The sequence below is a fragment of the Aythya marila genome, assembly GCF_965140915.1.
Source record: "Aythya marila genome assembly, chromosome: 1".
NCBI lineage: Eukaryota > Metazoa > Chordata > Aves > Anseriformes > Anatidae > Aythya > Aythya marila.
Window position 1 is genome coordinate 137,525,410 of NC_139042.1, and position 25,568 is coordinate 137,550,977.

Genomic DNA, 25,568 nt, shown 5'->3' on the forward strand with positions numbered 1-25,568 from the left:
GAAATAAACAGGGCTTCTTTTTGTTTTCTCTCTCCCAGGTTTATAAGGAATGGAAGAAAAAAAAAAAAAAAAAAGCTTTTGAGGTATATGGTAATTTTTATTCAGATGAATTATAAACTAACATGGTCTGACTGTTCTGAAGTATAAAAGAAATGGTGTGTTTTTCTACTGAACCTAGTTTACCTGTCAGTTCCTTAAGGAATTGGACACCTCATTAACACCTAATGCTACACAGGCCAGTATACACTACACAAATACCACTAAATATTGCAGGATCTACTCTGCCCGCTGTACTCTAAGAGATCTATTGTCATCTGTAAGAAATGATCTGCTCTGGTAAAGAACAAGAGTACCTGTAAACTTCATCTGTTAGATTGTTAATGTATCGTTATATTAGACAGACCTGGAGTAGGTCCTAAGCACTAATGCAGTGTGGTAAAGCACAGATTTAAAGTTGTAAAATGTCAGAAAAGTAGAATATTGGCAAAAAAAAAAAATCCACCATTATTACTTTCTAAAACTAATTCCTTTGATATGGTAGGAAATATGCCCTCAAGTCTATACATACATATATACATACACTTTGCCACTAATTGCAGATGAGGGAGAAAATTAAGTTAAATTAAGTCCATGAAGCCTTTTTTCCACTCCACTGACAGACTAAAAATGACACAGCATTTTATGACATGACTACATAATTTAAATGGGAGAAGGGACAAAAGCAGAGACAAAAATAAAGGAACGGGAGAGTTCTTCCACTATACATGGAAAGAGTGAGCCCTCTTTAAAAAACACAGGCTTTGAAAACAGTGTCATCAACTACTTTCCAAAAAGAAATTCAGTTCAGAAACAGAACAGTTAGATAAACATAGCTTAGCAGTGTCAAGAAAGCTGAGTACCACTTGGTACTCCAAATTGGTTTTTTGTTGTTTTGTTTTATTTTGTTTTTGGTTTGTTTTCCTTTTTTGGTTGGTTGGTTTGTGGTTTTGGTTGGTTGGTTGGTTGGTTGGTTGGTTGGTTGGGGTTTTTTTGTGTGTTTTGTTGTTGTTTGTTTGAGAAGTCTGGGCTATCTAAACAGCAGGAGGAGGTGCTGTGGCATAAGAGGCAGAATTATAGAGAGAAAAAACAAAGCAGTGACTTCAGAAAAGCAATAGAACAATGTGACTCACCTGCAGCCAAGAACTCTTTCCTGAGGTCCTGCCATTAAGCCCTGATTCCTAAATACAGCTATAGAAAGAAGGGTCTCTCCTGAAAATCTTAAGCAGCAGCTGATGTGGGAGCTCCTAATCTTACATTTGAGATTTTTCTCCAACATGGTTTGCAAACAGAGAAATATTAATAAAACTTACTTGCTACATGTAGTCACTACATGAGGATTGCTAGCAACCAAGCACTCAATGTGAGAGGGCAGCTTACAACAGGGGCAACAAATGATGACCCTGAAAACAGAGTCTGTAAGTAGCCTGTATGCTCTCTAGTAGTGTACCACTATGAACTACACATGTTAAGATGTTTGGAAGATATGCTGTTGCTTTTTCCAGCAAAGAAATACATCAGAGGAAAGTGGATGCATGAAGTCTGTCTCCAAAAGGAAGAGGTGCCACAGGACCTGAGCTCATCTGGAAAAAACACTGGAATGCAGGATCCAGCTCTACTGGAACACGGAGGGTCAAACCACTAAACCTTCTACCTGGTGCTTCTGCTTCTAAAGCTTCTAAGACAGCACATACCACTTAAAGTCTTACCCCATAAGCCAGAAAGAACTACAGTAGGAAAGCACCCATCCATCTAGTCCAATAGGACAAGAATTTAGTGACCCCTGGTGAAAGCAAAAGAAAACAAAACTCAAGGCCTTCTACCAATTTTAATTACCCAATTTTAATGTATAATAGTTTTATAAGAAAATATTCCTATTTTGTATTGAATGCAAACCACTGAGATACAATCTGAGATACAATACTGAACTAGCTGGGCTTTTGGTCCAATCTAGTACATCCATTCCTACACAATTTTGTCATTACTGCTTCGCATTAAAATGTTAAGTGATTTCAAATTTAGATTATGTTCTCTAAAATTGAAAGCACATTAAAATAAACAATATTTCCTATTTCTCCACCATTCCAACTACAATGACTGTAATATTAAATATGTCATGGCATGCAAGTAGAAATTGAATTTACAAAGTTGATCAATATGTTTTGTAGCAAAAACATTATATTTTGTCAGAGTCAAGAACACACTTTGTATCCTCAATTTAAAAAAAAAAAAAAAAAAAAAGTAACTAACATTGAGATATGGAAACACTACAAAATTTCCCTTTCACCTATAACACTGTCATTATACAAATTGATTATTTCTTCTGTCCTATTCATGTTGTGTAAAAATATCGTGTATGATAAAAATATTTTTGTTTGTTTTCTAAAACTGCACAATATGTGAAATTACTCCCACGAGGTAAGAAACTTTTTTGCAATCGTTTTGCAAGGTCTTTTACAATACAAAACAAAAATCTGTCTTTTGTAAACTACTATAGTGACCTCTCCTGGTAGAAAAATATATGACCACCAAACATTAACACATTAATCCTCAAAGGAGGAATTACACCTGACCCGTTTTATAGTTTATTTTTTAATGCCAAAACCTCAAAGATTTTGATGTAATTTACAAATCAAAACTGACACATGAACAACTAGAACATTAAGAAAACATTACAGTTTCCTGCAGTAAAAGCAAAAGCCTATGCAAGAGGTTTTCCAACTTCTTCAGAATAATTTTTTCAATAGAATCACCTTAAAGCTTAGAGGGGAAAAACAAACAAACAAACAAACAAACAAAAAATCTTCTATTGGGGAATTAAGGTTTTGGACAAATTAAAATGATAAAATGAAGGAAGCCTGAAAAAGAAAATGGATAAGCATAAATGTATTCAGGAATTGCACATAGTATTTCTTCCTTTTCTGGCCTCTTCCTTCCTTCCTTCCTTCCTTCCTTCCTTCCTTCCTTCCTTCCTTCCTTCCTTCCTTCCTTCCTTCCTTCCTTCCTTCCTTCCTTCCTTCCTTCCTTCCTTCCTTCTTCCTTTCCTTCTTTCTTTCTCTCTTTCTTTCTTTCTAAAAGAAACAGTAACATCTATGGGAACTTTAACGAAAAATACTACTAAATACTTTAAATTTTTTTTTTTTTTTTTTAATCTCAGTTAGCTACTGTGATCTTAGAATAGGGCAATTTTAAGGTTAATGGTCATGCCAAAAATTCATGATAACACACCAGGCAACTCAGAGAACAGCTGCAGATATTCCATGCTTTTGAATAACCACTCAACAATATTAACTGCTGAAAATATTTAAATTTCTTGTATAATATGTACATGTATATGAAAAAGAGCCATAAGCTGCTTATACATGAGGAAGCAGACATTCATATAAGTTTGACTGCCTCCAAGAGAAGAATGTGGCTGAAGATGCATGACTTCGAATCCTACACTAAATAAAATTCTAGAGCATCATTTACAGAATGAGGAGTATAAAAGGAAGACATACATAGAAGTCACAAATATTAAAAGTCAAAAAGAACAGTTAAGTAAACAGAATTTTGGTAAAGAAAGGCAACATGAATCAGAACTGATTTGATTGATCTATTTGAACTCAAGGTGAGTATTTCAATGAGTGAAAGGATGAAGAAGTAAAATGCTTAGAACTCTGGGAAATAGAGTTAAGGAGCACATATGAAAAACACTGGGAAAGTAGCAGACAAGCACAAGTAATAATTAGGAGTCAATTCTGTCACAGAGATTGAACAATGTTGACTAAAGATTAAGTATTGACTGTAGGGAATTCCATTATCACTGCTCTTGACTTGTATATGGGAGAAGGTATGAGAAAGGTAAGCAAACCCTGAGAAATATCTCCATTAGTGCCAAAAGTGTCCAGAGAGTCATTAAGGAGGAAAAAAAATCATTAGTATTTGAAAGTTTGTTTGTTTTTTTTTTTTTTTTCTTTCCTGTTTTTACCAGAAGTATTAAACACACTTTTTAAAATTAATTTTAAGTGATACCTGAAAATCTGATGCTCTAATGCATGTTGGGTACAAGCTTTATCATGTGGTGTGCCAAATTTATAAGGCATGAAAGCCACATTCCATCCCCCACCCCCAAATCTTTACTCTTAGCGCACACCATACACTCTGGTTATCCACCTTCTGGTACTCAGGCATGACATGGTAATTTTTTGAGGCAATATCACAAATGAGTCCAACAACCTCGCCATCTTGATGTTCCTATGCTGAACTTGCTCCAGTTTTTCAAAGACTTTCTTGCAGTGGTGAACCAAAACTAGGTGCACTATTCTTGATGTAGTAAAATTAGCCCTAAGTAAATGGGTATAGTCACTTCCCTTGTTCTACTGTTTCTAGAATTCATTGCTTCTCTGTATTTAGAGATTGACTTTAAAGGCCTGCTAGCTGTCCTGTGCTTGCTGACCGTTCAGAGATGCTATTCCTGAAGGAAGTTTGTACTCCTTTCAGGATCTTGAATGGCATAATATCCTGATTGCTACAGCCAATGCAATGTCTTTGATTATTATATCCCCAAATAATTTTCCTTGTAGATCTGAATAGTAGATACAACTGTTTCATTCCCAGTTGTTCCACTCAGTACCCATACCTAGATGTTAACCCTGAAACACTAAAATCTCTCAGATCACTTGCATCTTACCGTGTTGCTCTTTTAATAGGTTAGTTGGATGAAAGTCCTCCACAAGAAGAAGGGTACATGCCCCAAAATTTTAAGTTGCTTAAATATGACTTTGCCTGCTTTTTTTTTTTTTTTTTTTTTTTTTTTTTTTTTTTTTTTAATCCTGATTAAACAGTCCATAACAAACTCCCACCATAATGTGGCTTCTACCTATTCTACCTGTTGTAAAATCCTGATTTGGTGCACCAACTGTTGGAGAATTAATTTAATACCTAACTACTGGAAGAACAGTCCATCACAACTCTTTTAAGTCCTGTTTCTATACATTTTTCCCAATACTTCATGCTTTAAATATCAGAGCAGGTAATAAGAAAGCAGATGTAAGACTTGGAAGAAATCCTCCATTTTGATCACACCAGAAAAAATTGGCAAAACTGAGCAGCATATTGATCCAAAAAAGCAGTATGTGAGGGATGGCTATAAGCAGTTTTGTAACCGTGACTTCTGAAAAGAGAACTTAAACTGGCTGTATATTGAAAATAAGTATTTGAAATAATTCTGCCCAGGATGGTGTTTATGAACTTGTGATATGGCCTCACAAATTACTATGTAATGCCTGAGTACCAGAAGGTAGATAATCAGAGTGCATGGTATATGCTAAGAGTAAAGATTTGTTGGTAGGGGGTGGAACATACTTCTTTGCACTTGTTTCTCCAGACATTGTACAAGAACTTTCTCATGTAGCAAGTCCTGAATACAGACAGACAAGCTCTCAGTGGTACAGATCAAGGACAAAGGAAAACATAGGAAACTAGAGACTCTTTATCGTACCACAGCACATACAGCAATCTGGACTGTACATATATACATGTATAATATATGTGTAAATATATATAAACATTCATTGTGTACACTTCATGCACCTTGAAAGGATAATGAATACAGATCTTTATGGAGTAAGTTTTGTTTAATTGAATGGAATAATCATTACTAAACTGACTGATTTGGTGGATAAATGCACATTTTAATAGCAACTTCTTATGTTCATGAGTTTGGAAAGAGCTTATGTTATGTTATACATAATGATTTATGTAAGGGCTTATTATTCTGACACTTCAATAAATATTTTCTACACAACTTTTATTCCTTTGAACTAAAGGTACATGTTTGTAACGCAAAATGTAGAACTTGAGCAAACTTGTTTCTAGAAGGTGGAAGAAAAGAACAAAGCAGTCAATCCACCTCTGTATTAAAGCAGACAGTAAGGCCCTATGAAAAGGAAGATGCTAGTGATATATCAGTGTAGACAAATGCGTTTACATTAGTGCATGTTAGTTAGCAATAGGGCAATCTTCTGCTGCATGACCAATTTGCAAGCATTACTACCACATTCCCACTAGAGTGGGAAAAGTTTCAGAAAGACGCTAAGTCATACAAGTAAGACTTGCATGAGGAATAGTCATGGACTAACACACACACACACACACACCCCTTAAACACACATGCAGGCACACCACAGCCTCTGTTCCAGAAATGGCTCTGCAGACAAGAGGAAGAAACCTCATACACAAAATGTAGTTGTTACATAGTGGGATGCAACAATTTGTTTCCTAAAAACATATAAAGGCTCCAGTAGGTTTTGGTCAGCTGCTATTTTTGTTAGCAGCCAAACACTCCAGCAATATCTTTCCCAGAAAGGGAACAATAAAGACAAAACTGGGAATTTAACAAATGCACTGAGCAGGTCAAGTGCAAAATCCATTTATATATTAATAATGTGCATAAAGCAAATTAATCCATGAGCATAGATATATACATCTTGATCATTCACTGGGCCCAAAAAGTCATGCTTTCTAAAAAGTCTTGAGAGATGTCTTGTAATTGCAAAGTGTGATGTTTTTACCCTGCTGGGCAGCTGAAATCCATCCACCACAACCACTTCTCACTCCCCTTCCTCAACAGAAAAGGGGAGAAAATATGATGGAAAGGCCACACAGGTTTAGATAAAGACAGGGACATCACTCAACAATTACTGTCATGTGCAAACCAGACTCAGCATAGCTCCCTATCATATATAATATAATACAATACAATACAATACAATTTATTGTCTATCACTAGCAGAGAAGAGCAGTGAGAAACAAAAAGCAGACTAAAAAGACCTTACCCCCATCCACCCTCTTCTCTATCCTCCCCCTGAGTAGTGCAGGGGAACAGGGAATGGGGGCTGTGGTCAGTCGCTCCTTTACTGTCCCTCTCTGACCCTGCTCCAGATGGGGTCCCTCCCACGGGATGCCATCCTTCCAGACTGCTCCTGTGTGGGCTTGCCACAGGCAGCAGCTCTTCAAGAACTGCTCCCACATGGCTCCATACCACGAGGTCCACCCCCAGGAGCAAACTGCTCCAGCACGGGTCCCCCACGGGTGGGCAACAGCTCCCCCCAGACTCCCTGCTCCTGAGTGGGCTCCTCTCCACGGGCTGCATCTCTGGCCCAGGACCTGCTACTGCAGGGGCTCTCCATGGGCCACAGCCTCCTCCAGTCTGACCCTTATCTATATTTTCCCATTAGGTAGGGAAAGACAGCGAGACAGGTAAGGCTCTGTCTCATTAGCCTTCTTAAGAGTGAGCAAACACAGCCTAAGTCATCATGGAATAAGATCTAATAGTTGCAATTATAGCTGAATTGTGATTGCATGCTGAAATAGAATCAGAGATGACTACTCATTTTCTTTCAGCTAAAATTGTGGTGTTTGGCATAAACTGTACAGACAGTCCTCCAAACACATGTATGCTTCTCTTACAAGCTAGTTACACTGCACATTTTTGACATGAAAGAGCTGATAGGAATTATGGTAGATTACCATGGGTTTCTGGGAGAAATGTAAAGGTTAACTACAGAACAAGGGAATACAAAATGCCATCCAGATCATGATGGGTGCAAGCAAAACAAGATAGTTTAGCAGAATAGTTGAAGACACAGGAAAAAGGCACCGTAGAAATACTAGTATTCATTTTAGTCCCATAATTCACTGCTCAGTGTAACAGTCCTGCAGAGGCAGAAGTAGAAGCTAAGCTAAAGGTTCGTATCCCAAGCCAACTCTTTCATGGACAGTAGTACCTCACATTAACACCTATTCTGACTGCTCTCTTCCCTCTTAGATGTGTAGCCTTTTTCCTACAACTCTTGATAGAACCCATTTAACATACAGGTCTTCAAATCTCACTTTAACATCAGGGTGTTGATAATGACCTATGCCAAAATGGATAAGCATGCTAAACCTGAACAGAATTTTAAGGTCAGGATGTCCTTTTCATAGTCAGTGAACACAGAAGCTTTTAAACACCAAAAACAGTCTAAAAAAAATGCTTGTGAGATGGTATAATCAGGATATGCAAGTTTGAAAACCATGATTGCTGATTCTTTCAGTCAGCACATCTCTATCTCTACTTTCTTAAGAATAGTATTCATTTTTAAGAGGATTTTGGATCTATCAAAAATTAGATCCAAGATTACAATGAAGAAAAGGGAAGAATGAAAGTGTTCCAGTTTTGAGGACAGCATGGCACATTCATAAATCTCATGTAAGTGTGTTTACAAATGGATATGCAGCAATGGAGAATGAACATAGAGACAAGAAGCTTATTTTAACCATGGGAGTATCAACACAAGAGCTGGAAAAAGAGGCAGAATATTGCTAGAAATTTTGGGAGGTCATGAAAATGGTACAGAGGGCTTCAACTGAGACATTATATTTGATTCTGTAGGTTATGGGTGAGAAATCACATACTTCATAATAGTCTATCAGCAATAAACTCTGTCTGCCATGGCTACTTTGACATGACTTCTTTAAGTTGGTTCGAGTCAGGTGTCTCTAATTTACCTCCACCCCATAATTCCAACAGTATTAGAGAAGGTGCAACAACAAAATTATGCAGTCATGTAGACAATTTGGTAGGCTAAGTGGCAAATCTCAAGGACATGGAACAGAAGCCATATAGCTGAGATATAGAATTGCACTGCAAAGGAGGGCTAGTCCTTTGAATTATTCTAGTGGTGGTGTATCATTGTAACATAAACGTTCTCAGAAGCATAGAACACCTCTCCTTTTTTTACATTAAGATCAGTCATTTCCCTATAATGCATTATCCAGTTGAAACAATTTTTAATCAGAGAAATTAATTGTACAACCTAAGTCATAGAGGATGTCAAATGAACAAGCAGTCCCTTTTGCTTCTTAATGCCCCCAAACTTTTGCTTGATTTTGCTTTGTTTTCATTTTTTCCTTTTACAAATTTATACCTCTAAGAAACTGCACACTCCTGATTTTTGCAGTAAGAGTAAAATAAACCTCCTAAGTCATCTGTATATATATACTTCAACTTCACAGTCCCTCTACCAAAAGGGAGAAAGAACTTAGAAAGAACTTTAGGCTTAGCCTAAAATAAACACTAAGGAAAACACCAATAAATAAATAAATAAATAAATAAAAATAGAACCTAAACCTTTAACCTATCTGAATAGCACTCCTCTTCACTTTTTGTTCTGTCAGTGTTTATTAGCATGATCCATTGTGTCAATGTTACTGTCACTTTATTTATTTACCATTTTGACAAAATTATAAATTTTGTCAGAGGACAAAAAGGGAAAAAAAAATAGTCACGGGAATTAAAGACAATACAATGTTTTTACATGGAACAATTAAATTTCTCTTACAGCTGAAAAAAAATAAATATTTATGAACCTTCCAAGAGCAGTGCCATGAATATGGAAAATATTTAGTACTATGAGAATAAAAACCTCTTTCAAACGGTAACTTTTAAAAGCTCAAGACAAGGAGTTTTACTATTCCTACTACCACAGAAGTGAACTTATTTTACCACATGTAAACAACATTTTACAGCATGTCTTTTCTACATACGTATAAGAAACAGTATTTCCCTTTAAGCCCAAGCAAGGACCTTAAATAGAGCAAATTTCCCACATATGGGGAAAGTTTATTGCTATGGGGAAGCATAGCAATAAACCTTCATCAGAAACTGTGGCTAAGCAACACATTCAAAGCCTCAAATATTATAGATTGGCCTTAACATTCAAATGCAGAACGAAAGAGTCTTTTTTCTTTTTTTCTCTAGAAATCACTTTGATTGTCAGAGACTTGAAAACATATGTTGGTTTTTGGAGAGGGGGGATGGATAAAGGTTTGGGGCTTTTTTAGGTTTCACACCTAAAAATCTTATCTTACACCACCCAGATACAACATGAACATCAGAAAATTAAGTCTTTGATAGAAGGTTTCAGTGGCTGAGGACACACCTGCAGTTACACCTGTTACTAACGTGCCATATTTCCTCCAGTGACACATTATCTAAAATTGTATTTGGCATGACACCTCACACTCTGTAAGAAAATACAAGCACATTTAAGTATCTACAAGTGTCAAATGATATCCTTCTAGTCAGGTTTTATCAACTTTCAACATTATAATTTTTAAGACAACCCTTCTCAACTTTTCATCTACTACAATATACCTTCACAACTACGAAAACAATACCAGCATGACACACTAGTATTTATCAGCTACTGACTCAGTAATAGGGCTATGCAAAGAATTGCACATTTCTTGAATGAGGAGAGAAATAAATCAATTTAATTCTGAATTTGATCCAATAGATGATTTGGTCCAGTCTTGTATCTTACAATGCTGGCAGTCTCCACTGTTCTCAATCAGCTCAACATTAAATCTTTACTAGTATTAGTGTTTGTGGTGGTGGTTATACTGAACTATAATTGCTCTGCATCCTTCAGTGAGGATGAGAAGATTACATATGAATGGCAGAAGACTGCACTTAGTTTGACACTGAATATGGCTTAAAGGTTAGGCAACGTTTGTTACAGAATTGAAATTAATCAAATCCAGAAACAACTCAGGGATACTAAAGATGGCTTAGTCAACTGCACATGAAAGCCACATGTACTAATGTAGTCTAAGCCACAAAAAAATAAATAATAACTTATTTTTGTTTTCAAACCAGCTGGAAAAACAAAATCCATCACATTAGAAAACTTAGAAGCATTTAACAAAAAGAAATTACAATAAAACTCTGAGACTATTACACTTTGAGAAAGGGGACCTGAGTAGCTGAAATCCAGATGTTTTGAGCAACTGTTTAAAAGTAATTTAGTGATTTACTCCATTTTTAACAAAGGATGCTTTATCATTCTTAACTTTCTAGAATTAACAGAGGCCATGGGGGAGCAGAGGAGGAAAAGTCTCTGAGGTCCTTACAGAAATTATTTATACTTTAATTCCCACCTGCTTCAAATTAATACTTCAGTATATATGTATTTTGTAACAGTTCATGAATTGTCACTAGATGGAAATTCACATTTTTAAGACACTTGATATCTCAGGTCTAGTAACACAGTTCAAGTACATTTCACCTCTGAACTAGCCACTGATAGTTCAAAAAAAAAAAGTAGTAGTGATAAAAGAATTATTGCCTAGCCACTGTGAAATCAACAAGCAGTCTCTGTCTACCTCCAAGTGAGATGTTTTTTTTATTTCAACATCTGTTTTTAAATGACTACTTAAGATTTTAATAGCAAGAAAAAGGGTGTTAGCAAGATAAGGATGTTACATAAACAACACAGTGACTTTATGCTTCTGCAAAATACTAAGTATAATACTTAATGCATGCTCAAGAAAAAAATGATACATGGATGGATTACGAACAGCCCCATGAGCTGAAAAGCACCAACTTCATAGCCAAATGCACAGAAGTGTGATAAAAGCTGTTCCTTCCTGTTCAATATACTGGTAAACTAGTCTAACAGAAATCACTTAGAATTACATAATGAAACATATAAAGGGTTGGGTAGAAAGGGACCTTAAAAATGATCTAGTTCCAATTCCCCTTCCACAGACAGGGATACCTTCACTAGATCAGGTTACACCAGTCCTGAAATTTGGGTACTTCAGAAGAGTGTGGTTCTTGGACAGTTTTCACCAGAAGACTTAGAAAAGTTTTGTTAAAAAAAATACATTCCCAGCATGGAATATTCTGTCTCATGCTGCATAAGACAGCAATCACCCATTGCGAACGCTACAGTGTACAGTTTCATGCCTTATGTAAAACAAGTATATAAAAACAATCTATTGATCAAATACTCTCTTAGTTTAATAATCATTCCTTTTAAACTATGAACTTCCTTGAAGTAAAGGCAGGTAATATTTTAAATTAAGTATCATGTTTTGTATGAGGATTTTTAAAATTATCTCCTTTGTTCAGCTAAAGAAATTCACAGTTAGCCACAACTTTCCCCAAAAAAGTGTATTTCCCCAAAAAGTTCACTTACCATCCAGAAAAGGGTTCCAGTGGCAAATTCAGAATAATGCTCTATAGTAGACAGTACACTGAATATTAAACAAATCAACACCAAGAGAAATCTGTAAAAAGAAAACAGTGGTTAGTGACTTGTTAAGTTGAACTGTAAATGTAAGTCTCGTTTTAGTTCTTTCATTCATGTAACATTTTCAATCACAAGTACTTTGAATTTAATCAGTTCATTCTTCCTAGTCAAATAAAATTATGCTCTGAATGTCTTCATTTTACATTCCATAACTTAAGAAACATGGAATAAAAGAACTGAAAGGATGTTTGGAAATAAGGAGAAAATTCTTCTCAGAAAGAGTGGCTAGCCATTGTAATGGGTTGCCTAGGGAGGTGGTAGAGTCACCGTCCTTGGAGGTGTTTAAGAAAAGGTTGGATGCGGTACTTAGGGGATGTGGTTTAGTGGGTAATATTGGTGTTAAGGGTATGGCTGGACCAGATGATCTTGGGAGGTCTTTTAAACCATTCTTAATGATTCTCTGACGTTAAGTCAACAGATCAAACTCAAATTATCATGTAGAATATTCCAGAGAAGCTAGTAGTAATGAATGTTTCATGTAAAGACACTGATTGATGTATAACTCATGCACTTTGGTAGAAAGCTGTAATAATTGATAATACATTAATTAAAGAAGAATTAGACATACATGTATGACTAGAGTGAGGATTGGTAACTTTAATGAAAACTGTTCCATTAAGTGCCTTCCATAAACTTGCAACATAGATAGATACAGTATAAACAGCTACTAACACAGTATTTCCAGTATCATTATTCAGATCAAGAAAAAAAAGTATCTCAAAATACATATTACTACTTCCCAAAATTGTGTTGTCTGCCCCTCACTGTGCACAGTGGCCATTCCTAGGCAGAGGCCGTGGGTGCAGCCACCGTTGCCCTGGCAGGCCCAAGGCAGACGACCTCGATTCAGATAAATGTATATATTTATATGTACATAGATTTCTACATAGAGAAATAGATATACATAAATAGTATATAGCCTACAGACTATAGAATTGTGGTGGCTTGGTGTTAGCCAGTTGCCCTCCAGCTGTTCTCTCACTCCCTTTCCTCAATAGAACGTGGAGAAAAAGTGTGACCAAAAAAAAAAAAAAAAAATCATGAGTTGAGATAAACACAGAGAGATCACTTGCCAGTTGAGACAAATACAGAGAGAACACTTACCAGTTACCATCATGGGTAAAACAGACCTTACTTGGGGGAAAATGATTTTATTGCCAATTAAAGTAAGTTTGGATACTGAGAAATGAAGACAAACTGAAATATCTCCCCCACCCCCTTCTCATGCTCAATTTTTCATTTCCAGCTCCTCTAACTCCTTCCCTCACACACACCCTGAGTGGCACAAAGGGATGGGGATTAGGGGATCCGGCCATAACAGTTCCTCTCTGCTTCTTCTTTCTCCTCATGCTTTCTCCTGCTCCAGCATGGGTTCTTCCACAGGCTTCCCTTCAGGACAAACCTGTTCCCGCATGCATGGTCGCTCCACAGACCACAGGGAAACTCTAGAGGCTACAGCACCTCCTCCTCTCCTTCTCAGTCTTAAGTATCTGCAGGGCTGCTCCTCACACTCTAACCCGTCTCTACCTGTTCAGTGGTTTTGCCCATCCTCAAACACTTTTTCCAGAGGCATCACCATCTTGACTGACCATCCTGGCCATGTCCTGCAATGGATCCATCAGAGCTGAGCAGAACCAGCCAGAATCAGCACAGGACAGCACCTGCGGCACCAAGGGGAGCAGTCCTCAGCCTATCAGCCCCCAGGTTTTGTCAGTCCTCTTGGAGTGGGGACCAAGCTATGCATTACATCACGGTGGCCTCCTGATATCACCAGTGACCTCACTGAAGCCTTTTCCAAGGCCTCCAGCAGCTGGGCGACAAGACCAGGGTGATCATCATGTTCCCTCCTGCCCAGCAAAGGTTTCTAGCAGCTATGAGTCAGATGGAGCAATCATTGGAGAGAAGAAAGGATTGCATGGTCACTGAAGATGTAGTTAAGGTACACACACTTTATAGTTAGTGTTTTCTATAAAGCTGCACAGGATGAATCTTTGTGATGCTTATCTCAGGATTTATTTATTTATTATTTATTTTTTTGTGATTAGATTCTGTTCTTAGTCTGTTTTTAACAATTTCTATCTGTTGTGGATGTGAAAGTTAGTTCTTTGAACTGTTAGTCTCTCTTCAAATCTTATTTAAGCAATGGGAAGCAAATATTTTATCTGAAACAGTTGCTGAAACAGTTGCTACCTCAATAAGAGAGTTTACATTTCCACTGGAAGTACAGGCACTTCATGTATAAGCTTGGTTACTACAAAAACAGTTTCTGCTGTGGGTTTTTCGTAAAGCAGCACTGTGGAATGGAAGGGAAAAAAGATCACATAGATCAATCTATTTTTTAATTCTTTTGGTGATGAGTTGCAAAGATAGTGACCCTGTTTACTTGGGGTCTGATTGAACTGTGATTGAACTGTGAGCTCTGTTGGGATAAGAACAGATATCCACCAATAAGTATTTTGTTTAAGATATTACTGTAAAATGTATTTCCAGATCTTTTCAGGTTATTATGGTATCAGATAAGGTGATAACTAAAGAAAATATAAAAGTGCTAATGTTTATCATTATGAGTTTGGGGTTTCTGCAAAAGTAAAGGACTAGCCAGTCTAAATTATTCCAGTGGAAAAATTTCATGATTCAGAAACTGAACTCTGGAAAATCAGACATGCATGCCACAGGAAACAGGAAGCAATAATAAATGCCATTCTTTCTAGCTTTGTAAATTATAGCTCACAAAGGATTAGACAGAATACTGATATTTGTCTTAATTTATTTTGTTGTTTGTTTTGTTGTTGTTGTCTCACCTTAAAAAACATTTAAAATTCTTTTCATGTCTGTCTAGCTGGTTTATTTCAGTACTTGCTAAACTAGCCAACAAAATCAAATTTTTATTTAGAATACAGTTAGCTGCAACAGGGGAATGATTTTAGGTACTTAGCTTTACAGAGGTGGCTTAGGTGTTGAAAACTATTCTTTCCTAGGCATACAGTTCAGGGCTATTTTTTCTATTTCAAGGGTCAGACATCTAAATCTATTGGTAGAATTAATTAAAAAATAAAAATAAATAATAAAAAAACTACTGCATTGATTTCCAAAGGGGAATCAGAAATGTTTCAGTATGTTTTTGTTTGTTTGTTTGTTTGTTTGTTTTCTGAAAACTGATCAAAGGTGACCAAAGTACCTAAATGCAAGAAACAACTTTCTGAGGTTCCATCTGGATGCCTTTAGTAAACCTCTCCAGATACTTACCTGGTATCTGGTTCTCTTGAATTCTATTCTATTATTGAGGAATTCTATTCCTCAATATGCTCTGCATTTGCTATGTCTTAGCTGAGAGACACCTGGTAAGATTTGTCAGCACAGTGTAGGAGAACAAGACAGACCTGTGCAGCCAGGAGTAAAAAAGAGACAGGGCCAATGAGAAGACGTGTTTACCACACTTCCTGAAAATTTAAATCTAATTTTGCAGATTCTCATATATTCAGGAAGCAGTTTCACCACCTCTGATGGTGTTAACAAAGAAAAATGTGTTCATGGAAAGCATCTTAATGATGCCTAGTTCTTCATTAATGGCAAATACCTGTAATTATAATGTCTTTAGAAAAAAACAGGGTAAAGTGGTAAAGAGATCCAGATAACACACCACAGTCAGGGAGTTGTTAGCAACACTTCAGAACGGGCAGATTTTAGCCATATTCTCATGGTTTTCTAACTACAGAGCCCAACACTCCCAACCTGCTAGTTATTTCATTTCAAGGTACCCAAGTTGCTGAGCATACTATTCAGCAGTTTTGCTACAACCATAAATTTTTATCTCTTTGAAAATGGTGGTATGGTACAAGGGGTAGATAGTTCTCTTCAAGTTGTAATAAAACTGTTATATCACTTCAGTGAGCCGCTACACTGACCAAAGAAATGAAATTGCTCTTGTGTGTCCAGATCCTGATGAGCCAGCCAGCAGAGGGGGCAAAAGCCACACTTTCTTTCCTAGGTACTATTACTGCAAAGGGATATTAAAAAAAAAAAAAAAAAAAAAAAAGACGCTGAAACACAGTCAAATGGAAAAGAGGACTTCAATAAGGAGTTTACAGCACAAACAACCAACACTTGAAGCACTTGAAGAGTCTAGACATGAGTATACACGAGTCTTTAGCCTTTCCTTAACACACTTGGACTGTTTTCAATATGAAGAACATGCAGATACAGAAATAAGGTAACCACAGTCATAAGATTCTCCTTCTTACATTTAATACAAAAGGATTACATTATTACTTAGAAGCCCTCACAACCGATGGGTACCAGGCTCTGTTAAAAGCTATGCTTCATCAGGCAGTTCCTTTACTCGGAGAGCTTATATGTCCAATTAGCGATTCTAGTGATGGGTAAATGGAGAAAGACATAAAGAGGTAAGCATACTTGTCCATACAACATAACTGTGTCAAAGTCATACAGGACTTGCATCTCTTGAAGCACAGAGCCTCACCCAGTCAATAGCTGTAGGAACACAGGGACATGGCTGATTCATGAAAGAGCAGATAACCAGATCAAACAACTTAACCACACATTTACCAAGCATTTCTTGGAACCATCTCATCTGTTTGTGCTCATCTTTTTTATAATACTGCTTTTCCACTCCTACCATTGTTACAGATCTTATTTCTAGGCAAAATGCATGTATAAAATATGGAAAACTTACTCTGAGTACCTACCATTCAGCTAATTTTTTCCAGATTCCTGTCATTTCAGTTACTCCCTTTTAAAATCTCTTTGTCTTATTTTACTGCCCTCGCTAATAATAAATAAAAAGCCATGGGTAATTCTTTTGGGATTTTTAAGCTGTCAATATGGATGTTATATAGAATAGACATTCCATGTTACATACTGCAAACAATAGAAACCATGACCTTATTGCAGCTTTTCAGTACCTAAAGGGGGCTTTTAAAAAAGGTAGAGAGAAACTTTTTGTTCAGTCAAATAATAACAGGATAAGAGGGAATGGCTTTAAACTAAAAGAGGGGAGATATAGATTAGAGGTTAGGAGGAAATTCTTCACTCAGAGGATGCTGAGGCACTGTAACAGGTTGCCCTGAGATGTTGTGGATTCCCCAGCCCTGGAGGTGTTCAAGTCCAGGCTGGATGGAGCTCTGGGCAACCTGATCTAGTGGGTGCCATCCCTGTCCATGGTAGGGGTTTGGAACTGGATGATCTTTAAGGGTCCTTCCCCCAAGCCATTCTATGATTCTGTGAAACAAGATTCATTATATTAAGGTAAGTGTTAATATTCAAATTATATAGCAGCTGCTGTTGTTTATTATCATAGTGCTTTATAGAAATTTTAAATACACACTGCTTGGGTAAGCATTTCCTACTTTTACCACTATGTACTACTGTCCTGGTTTCAGTTAGAACAGAATTAATTTTCTCCCTAGTAGCTGGTGGAATGCTGTGTTTTGGCTTAGGATGAGAAGAGTGCTGATAACACCCTGATGTTTTAATTGTTGCAGAGCAGTGCTTGTACCAAGCCAAGGACATCTCAGCCTTTTGCTCTGTCCTGCCAACAGGCAGGCTGGGGGTGCAGTAAGAGCTGGGAGGGGACAGGCCCAGGACAGGTGACCCAAACTAGCCAAAGGGGTATTCCATACCATTTGACGTCATGCTAAACAATATATAGGGGTGGCTAGCCGGGGGAGGGGGCCGGACTACTCGGGGTTAGGCTGGGCATCGGTCAGCGGGTGGTGAGCAATTGCATTGTGCATCATTTGTTTGTACACATTATTATTACTTTCCTATTATCACCATTGTATTATTATTATTATTATTATTATTGTTATTATTATTATTGTTATTATTATTTTCCTGTCTTATTAAACTGTCTTTATCTCAACTCACGGGCTTCACTTTCCATTTCTCTCCCCCGTCCCAGAGAGGGAGGGGGGAGGGTGAGCGAATGGCTGTGTGGTGTTTAGCTGCCGGCCGGGTTAAACCACGACAACTACAAAAAACATTTACCCTTCACAGACTGACAGCTGAAGTCAGATACTCAGAAGTGAAACAGCAAAGATGGTTTAGTAGGGCAGGGAGGAAAACTCCCATCATAAGGACAGAACAGAGGAGAAAGGGTACTTCCCTAGAAAAACATGAGTACAGTCTATTAATCCCCTTTTCCACTGATGGAAGAAATAAAGGTCATAGAATCATAGAATCATAGAATATCTTGAGTTGGAAGGGACCCTTAAGGATCATCAAGTCCAACTCTTGACACCGCACAGGTCTACCCAAAAGTTCAGACCATGTGACTAAGTTCACAGTCCAATCTCTTCTTAAATTCAGACAGGCTTGGTGCAGTAACCACTTCCCTGGGGAGCCTGTTCCAGTGTGCAACCACCCTCTCTGTGAAGAACCCCCTCCTGACGTCAAGCCTAAATTTCCCCTGCCTCAGCTTAACCCCGTTCCCGCGGGTCCTGTCACTGGTGTTAATGGAGAAAAGGTCTCCTGCCTCTCGACACCCCCTTATGAGGAAGTTGTAGACTGTGATGAGGTCTCCCCTCAGCCTCCTCTTCTCCAGGCTGAACAGGCCCAGTGACCTCAGCCGTTCTTCGTACGTCTTCCCCTCCAGGCCTTTCACCATCTTCGTAGCCCTCCTCTGGACACTCTCCAACAGTTTCATGTCCTTTTTATACTGTGGTGCCCAGAACTGCACACAGTACTCGAGTTGAGGCCGCACCAGCGCAGAGTAGAGCGGGACAATCACCTCCCTTGACCTACTAGCGATGCCGTGCTTGATGCACCCCAGGACACGGTTGGCCCTCCTGGCTGCCAGGGCACACTGCTGGCTCGTATTCAACTTGCTGTCTACCACGACCCCCAGATCCCTCTCTTCTAGGCTGCTCTCCAGCGTCTCATCGCCCAGTCTGTACGTGCAGCCAGGGTTTCCCCATCCCAGGTGCAGGACCCGGCACTTGCTCTTATTGAACTTCATGCGGTTGGTGATCGCCCAGCTCTCCAACCTATCCAGATCCCTCTGCAAGGCCTTTCCACCCTCATTCGAGTCCACAACTCCTCCAAGTCTGGTGTCATCAGCAAACTTGCTCAAAATACCTTCTATTCCTACATCCAGATCATTTATAAAAATATTGAAAAGTACCAGCCCTAAAATGGAGCCTTGAGGGACCCCACTGGTGACCGCCCGCCAGCCTGACGCAGCCCCATTTACCATAACCCTTTGGGCCCTGCCCGTTAGCCAATTGCTCACCCATCGTATGATGTTTTTATTTAGCTGTATGGTGGACATTTTGTCCAGTAGGATCCTATGGGAAACCGTGTCAAAAGCCTTGCTGAAGTCCAAAAAAATCACATCGGCTGGTTTCCCTTGGTCCACCATACGGGTGATCTTATCATAAAAGGAAATCAGGTTAGTTAGGCAGGACCTACCCTTCACAAACCCATGCTGGCTGGGACCAATGACTGCTTTGTCCCCCAGGTGCGCCTCAATAAGTTCGAGAACCATCTTCTCCATGATTTTACCAGGCACTGACGTGAGACTGACAGGCCTGTAATTGCTAGGGTCTTCTTTCTGACCCTTCTTGAAAACCGGCACAACATTTGCCAGCTTCCAGTCTACCGGGGCCTCTCCAAATTCCCAGGATCTTTGAAAAATAATTGAGAGAGGTTCCGCGATGACGTCCGCCAGCTCTTTCAGCACCCGGGGATGAATCCCATCCGGACCCATGGACTTGTAGGGATCCAGGTGGAGTAGCAAATCCCGCACACGTTCAGGGTCGGTTGGGAGTTTGTCATCTCCACCGTCCCGGTCCTCCAGCTCAGGGCACCCTGGGTCCTGAAGCCCATCATCGGCATTGAAGACAGAGGCAAAGAAGGCGTTAAGCGTCTCTGCTTTGCCTATGTCATTGTCTGTGAGGAGACCTTCCCTATCAAGGAGCGGCCCTATGTATTCTTTAGTTCTCCTTTTTCCATTCACATATCTAAAAAAACCCTTTTTATTTTCTCTCACAGACACAGCCAGCTCTAGGTGTGCTTTGGCCACACGAACTTTCTTCCTACAAACACGAACAGCATCCCTGTATTCTTTCCATGACACCTGGCCCTCCTTCCAGTAGCGAAACACTCTCTGTTTCTGCCTAATCTCCATTAGAATGTTCCTGGTCAGCCACGCCGGCCTCCTGCCCCGCCTGCCTGACTTGCGATATTTAGGAATTGCCTGATCTTGTGCTTCTAGGAGGCATCGCTTAAAGAATGACCAGCATTGGTGGACATCGAGGCCTTCAAGAGCAGTTTCCCAGGGGACCTTGGTGACTAGTTCCCTGAGCAGCCTGAAGTCCGCTTTCCCCATATCTAGGGATGAGGTTTTGGTGGCACTTTTCCTTCTGTCACCGTAAATTTTGAACTCAACCACTTCATGGTTGCTATGACCGAGGCGGCCACCAATCACCACATCTCCCACCAGACCCTCTCTGTTTTCTAGCAACAGGTCTAGGAGGGCACCTTTCCTAGTTGGCTCCGTTAGCACCTGCACCAAGAAGTTATCATCTAGGTGCTTCATGAACCTCCTGGACTTGCTCGTGTCAGCTGTGTGGCACTCCCAGTTAACGTCTGGCAAGTTGAAGTCCCCCATAAGGACAAGGGGAGTTAATCTCGAGGCCTCTCTTAGTTCTGTAAAGAATAATTTATCGGCACTATCGTCCTGGCCAGGCGGTCTGTAATAGACTCCCACAACGACATCCCCTTTATTCGTTCGTCCCTTGATCCTTACCCAGAGGCTCTCAATTTTGCCATTGCCGACCTGAAGTTCCACACAGTCCAGCCCCTGCTTCACATACATCGTCACCCCATCACCTCGCCTACCCTGCCTGTCCCTCCTGAAGAGCCTGTAACCATCTATCGCAATACCCCAGTCACAGGACTCATCCCACCAGGTTTCGCTTATGCCAATGATGTCGTAGTTGCGGGACTGGGCCAGGACTTCTAGCTCATCCATTTTATTCCTCATACTGCGTGCGTTCGTGTAGAAGCACTTCAGGTGCGTCTCCTTACACTCAGCACCTTGTGGATCTGACCAAAGGACCTCACTGGCACACAGCCCCTCTGATTCTAGCGTACCATCCCTTAGGTCTTCACCGGCGTGCCTGGTTTTAGCCCCTTCCCCCTTCGACTCTAGTTTAAAGCCCTATCTATCAGCCCTGCCAACTCCTGACCAAAGATCCTTACCCCTCTCCGAGAGAGGCGCATCTCATCCGGTGCCATCAGGCCCGGTGTAGCATAGACCTTCCCATGATCAAAGAACCCAAAATTCTGCCGGTCACACCAGTCTCGAAGCCACGAGTTTATGTGAACAGCACGCCTTTCAGCTTCAATCCCCCCTATCAGAAGGACAGAGGCAAACACAACCTGCGCCCCTGATCCTCTAAGTAGTCGCCCCAAATCCCTAAAGTCTCTTTTGATCGCCTTCGGACTTCTCGTTGCTATTTCATCACTACCAGCCTGAAAGACCAGTAGCGGGTAGTAGTCAGTGGGCCATACCAGGCGCTTGACTTTCTTGGCAAAGTCTCTCACCCGAGCCCCAGGGAGGCAACAGACTTCTCTGCGGGTTGGGTCCGGTCGGCATATCGGTCCCTCTGTCCCTTTCAGAAGGGAGCCCCCCATAACAATAGCCCTTCTTTCTTTTTTGAAGGATGATGTGGCAATGCGATGTGTAGGTTGCCTTGTCTTAGGCGCCCCCTCCAACTGGGACGGGTTTTTATCTACTTTGTCATTCAGATTGTCTTGTTCTAGTCCTTCATATCGATTATTTAAGGGTAGATGAGAAGGTGAGGTGGGCAGAGAGAGGGCTCGCCTACCACGCCGAATAGGCACCTGCCTCCATTCCCCCCCTTGATCTAGGTCTCCTCCCACTGCCTGGCAGGAGGAGGGAACCTCCGTCTTCTGCATAACAGGAGACGCCTGTGCTGTAGCAGGCTCGTGAGCCTGCCTCAGAGAGGGTAGAGTGCACCTCCACCAGTCAATTTCCATCTCTGATTCCCTGATGCTCCTGAGCCTGTTCACCTCCTCCCGGAGCTCCGCTACCTGGCTGAGCAGTTCTTCAACCTGGGCACACCTCCCACAGGCATACCCACCACTGCTGTCAGAGACCGACAGAAGGCTGGGGCACACTCTGCAGCCCAGGACCTGGACGGCTGCGTGTTTCCCCGAGCCCTCCGTCTGAGTAGCCACACTGGTGACCATGGCTGGAGATGCCGCACGAGATGCGGAGGCCACGGTTTTCTGCCTGGTTGATACCATGGTCAGGTTCTACGCAAGCAGGTTACAAGCACCGAAGGGAGAGGCAGCTGCAACAGAGCGACGATGGGCCCACGATGGGCCCCCCGCTTGCCCTGTCCACGCGAACTGCCGCGCCACGCCCTTCGACGCGCCACACCCTGTTTGCCCGTCCTGCTCGCCGCGCTCCTGGTCGCTCATGCTCCCCAGGGGCAACTTTTAAACAGCCTGGGAGGGGGCGCTGCTGGCTCCGCCCGCGCCTCGTCAGCCTCCCTCGCGAGGACTGCCGGGTCCCATCGGCTCCCCCGAGTGGCCTCGATGCCGGACAAAAAGCCCTGCCCGCCTCGGTCACCTGCTCCACTGCAGAATACGTCTGCCCCAGAGCCGATCGCCTCAGCAAAGGTCTTTCATTTTTCTCCTGTGACCGCACAGGAAGTTTCATGTTGTGTGAAGAACATAGCAGTCAAGAGATTCAGCTGCTGCTGGTTTCACAAGAGCTGGTTATGATTTAATGTAGATCAAATGCTATGGAGCTCGGCCTTCTCAAAGATCTAAGGAGGATTTCAGTATGGTCTTTGCTCACTGTGAACTCTGTGTTGTGCTTACATTGTCTTCAGTATCTCACATGGCTGATTTAAGACTGGCTATGGCTAGAGACATAGTGCCTGACAGAAGATCATAAGTACTGTGAGAGAGGATTTATATATATATAAGTATATATTTTAAATCAGAAATCCAATAGTGCATGATTTTGCAGTGGTAGTAGATGTTCTCGGCTACCTATGGAATTAGAGCTAAAATTACTTTTCTGCTATGTTAAGAAGCCAACAGCCTGAAACAGGTGAGGTAAGTATGATTTCTTTTCACAACTAATGACAGCAGGTCAGCTTCAGGAAAATGCAAATCGCTTAGCTATAGACATACAAGAACTGAAGATTATTTTATTGCTTCATATTTAAAGCATATCTTTTTGAAGCTGATGAAGGATCTCCTGAAGTAAATCAATTAAATTATCGTTTGCTTATATATATTGATTTTACATATCTATCATGTAAATACAATGAAAGTAAATAGGAATGTGATAATTTCAACATTAGCAATAATAAGTAGAAGGGGGGGAAAAAAAAAAAAAAAAAGATTAGGAAAAAAAAAAAAAGGTTATTCTTGCATAGCCAGTAGCCAGCAGGCATTATCACTACAACTTCAACAACATCTCATATTAGGCTTTGGAAAAAGTAACCAGATTTTAAACCTTAAAGAAGAGACAAATTGAGAAGATGAAGATGCGGGTTGCAAAGGTTGTATGTGCATGAGGATGTAAAAGGGAGGACAATTGGTGGCATTTATTTCCTAGGGGGTCTAGAACTGTCCATAGGCTGCTAAGACAGCTTCCAAGTTTTGTAACTTCATTCTAATTGTTGTTGTCCTCCTGTATTTATTTGCTGAAACTCCATCTTTTTTTCATTTCCAAAACACAAATTAAAACCACTCAAAGGACCCTTTGAATTCACTTGGTGTGTGGCACTATATATTTTGGCCAGTGAGTGTCACTCCTTCCCAGTGAATGACAAAGATGTAACTTCTAGCATAGGATAGACTGGACCTTCTTCAGATAAAGTATCATGTCCTCTTATAAAATACACCTAAAAGAACAAGCCTTTTTATTTATTTATTTATTTATTTATTTATTTATTTATTTTTCAAGAGAGGAAGGGCTAACTTCAGAGCATCAAGATATATTCCAGTTTCAATAATTTCCTTCCCCTAATTCAAATCCTAATGTAAAAACCTTTCTGGTAATGTATGTCAAGTGGAAAGTTTTTCAATTTGTATTCTACATTTTTAAGAACTTGCAGCCCACATCTAGCAACGATACTTACCATACTTGTCATTTCTGTCAACTGCATGACACAACAGAATGATACCTGCAAAGCAACTGAAAGTGAAAGCTACATGTATTGATGAAGACAATCTTGAGACTGGCATTCAGAGCAATGCCGGCTAAGACGGTATCAACAGGAAGCAGTGTGACACCATCACACAGTGTCATTTCATGACAGCTCAAAATAAGGACAGATGGGCTGAAGACTCCTGACTTTGATTCCAAAAATGATAAATTATTACAGGAAGAGTAACAAGCCTGGCACAGAAACAGTAAGGGACTGTCAGAAAAGCCAATATTCAGCCTGGATGCCAGGAAGCACAGGCTTGAGCAACTAATGTAGTAATGGGGAACTCAGTGGTGTCTTTGTCCAAGCAATAACAAGCCAGGCTAAGCAAGAGAAAAAGCAACTGAATTATAAGCATAAGGGCAGATGATACAGGATGGCTACAGGCTAAGTTGCAGTGAGGACAAAGTCAAAGATAATCACACACTAATGAGTGAACAAGGAAACCAAGTTCCCTACAATTGTCAGTAGCAAGAACAGCAATAATGAAAAAAAGAAAGAGAGAGAAGGAGAATGGAGAGAGAGAGAGTGAAGGAAGCTCAGTTCAAAGGTATATAACCCCAACACGCAATAACCCCAAGAAGAGCTACAGGCTGGGAGAGGAATGGTTGGAGAGCTGCCTGGCAGAGAAGGACCTGGGAGTGATGGTGGATAGTCGGCTGAATATGAGCCAGCAGTGTGCTCAGGTGGCCAAGAAGGCCAACGGCATCCTGGCTTGTATCAGAAATAGTGTGACCAGCAGGGCTAGGGAGGTGATCGTCCTCCTGTACTCAGCTCAGGTGAGGCCGCACCTCGAGTACTGTGTTCAGTTTTGGGCCCCTCGCTACAAGAAGGACATCGAGGTGCTTGAGCGGGTGCAGAGAAGAGCGACGAAGCTGGTGAGGGGCCTGGAGAACAAGTCCTACGAGGAGCGGCTGAGGGAGCTGGGCTTGTTCAGCCTGGAGAAGAGGAGGCTCAGGGGCGACCTTATCGCTCTCTATAGGTACCTCAAGGGAGGCTGTAGTGAGGTGGGGGTTGGTCTGTTCTCCCACGTGCCTGGTGACAGGACGAGGGGGAATGGGCTTAAGTTGCGCCAGGGGAGTTTTAGGTTAGATGTTAGGAAGAACTTCTTTACTGAAAGGGTCATGAGGCATTGGAACAGGCTGCCCAGGGAAGTGGTGGAGTCACCATCCCTGGAAGTTTTCAAAAGACG

At 40.5% G+C, this 25,568-nt stretch overlaps 1 protein-coding gene across 19 annotated transcripts in view; it reads right to left on the reverse strand.

Annotated features, from left to right (window-relative positions):
* LOC309884532 (potassium voltage-gated channel subfamily KQT member 1-like) overlaps positions 1-25,568 on the reverse strand; it is a 527,319-nt gene that overhangs the window by 479,124 nt on the left and 22,627 nt on the right. For all 19 annotated transcript variants that reach the window (XR_014318640.1, XM_082773603.1, XM_082773607.1 and 16 more), the window contains one exon: positions 12,045-12,135. Coding sequence is in view for 18 of the 19 variants with exons in the window: in XM_082773603.1 (XP_082629729.1) it covers positions 12,045-12,135 (91 nt within the window). In the remaining variant the exon portion in view is untranslated. The remainder of the gene's footprint in view (positions 1-12,044; positions 12,136-25,568) is intronic.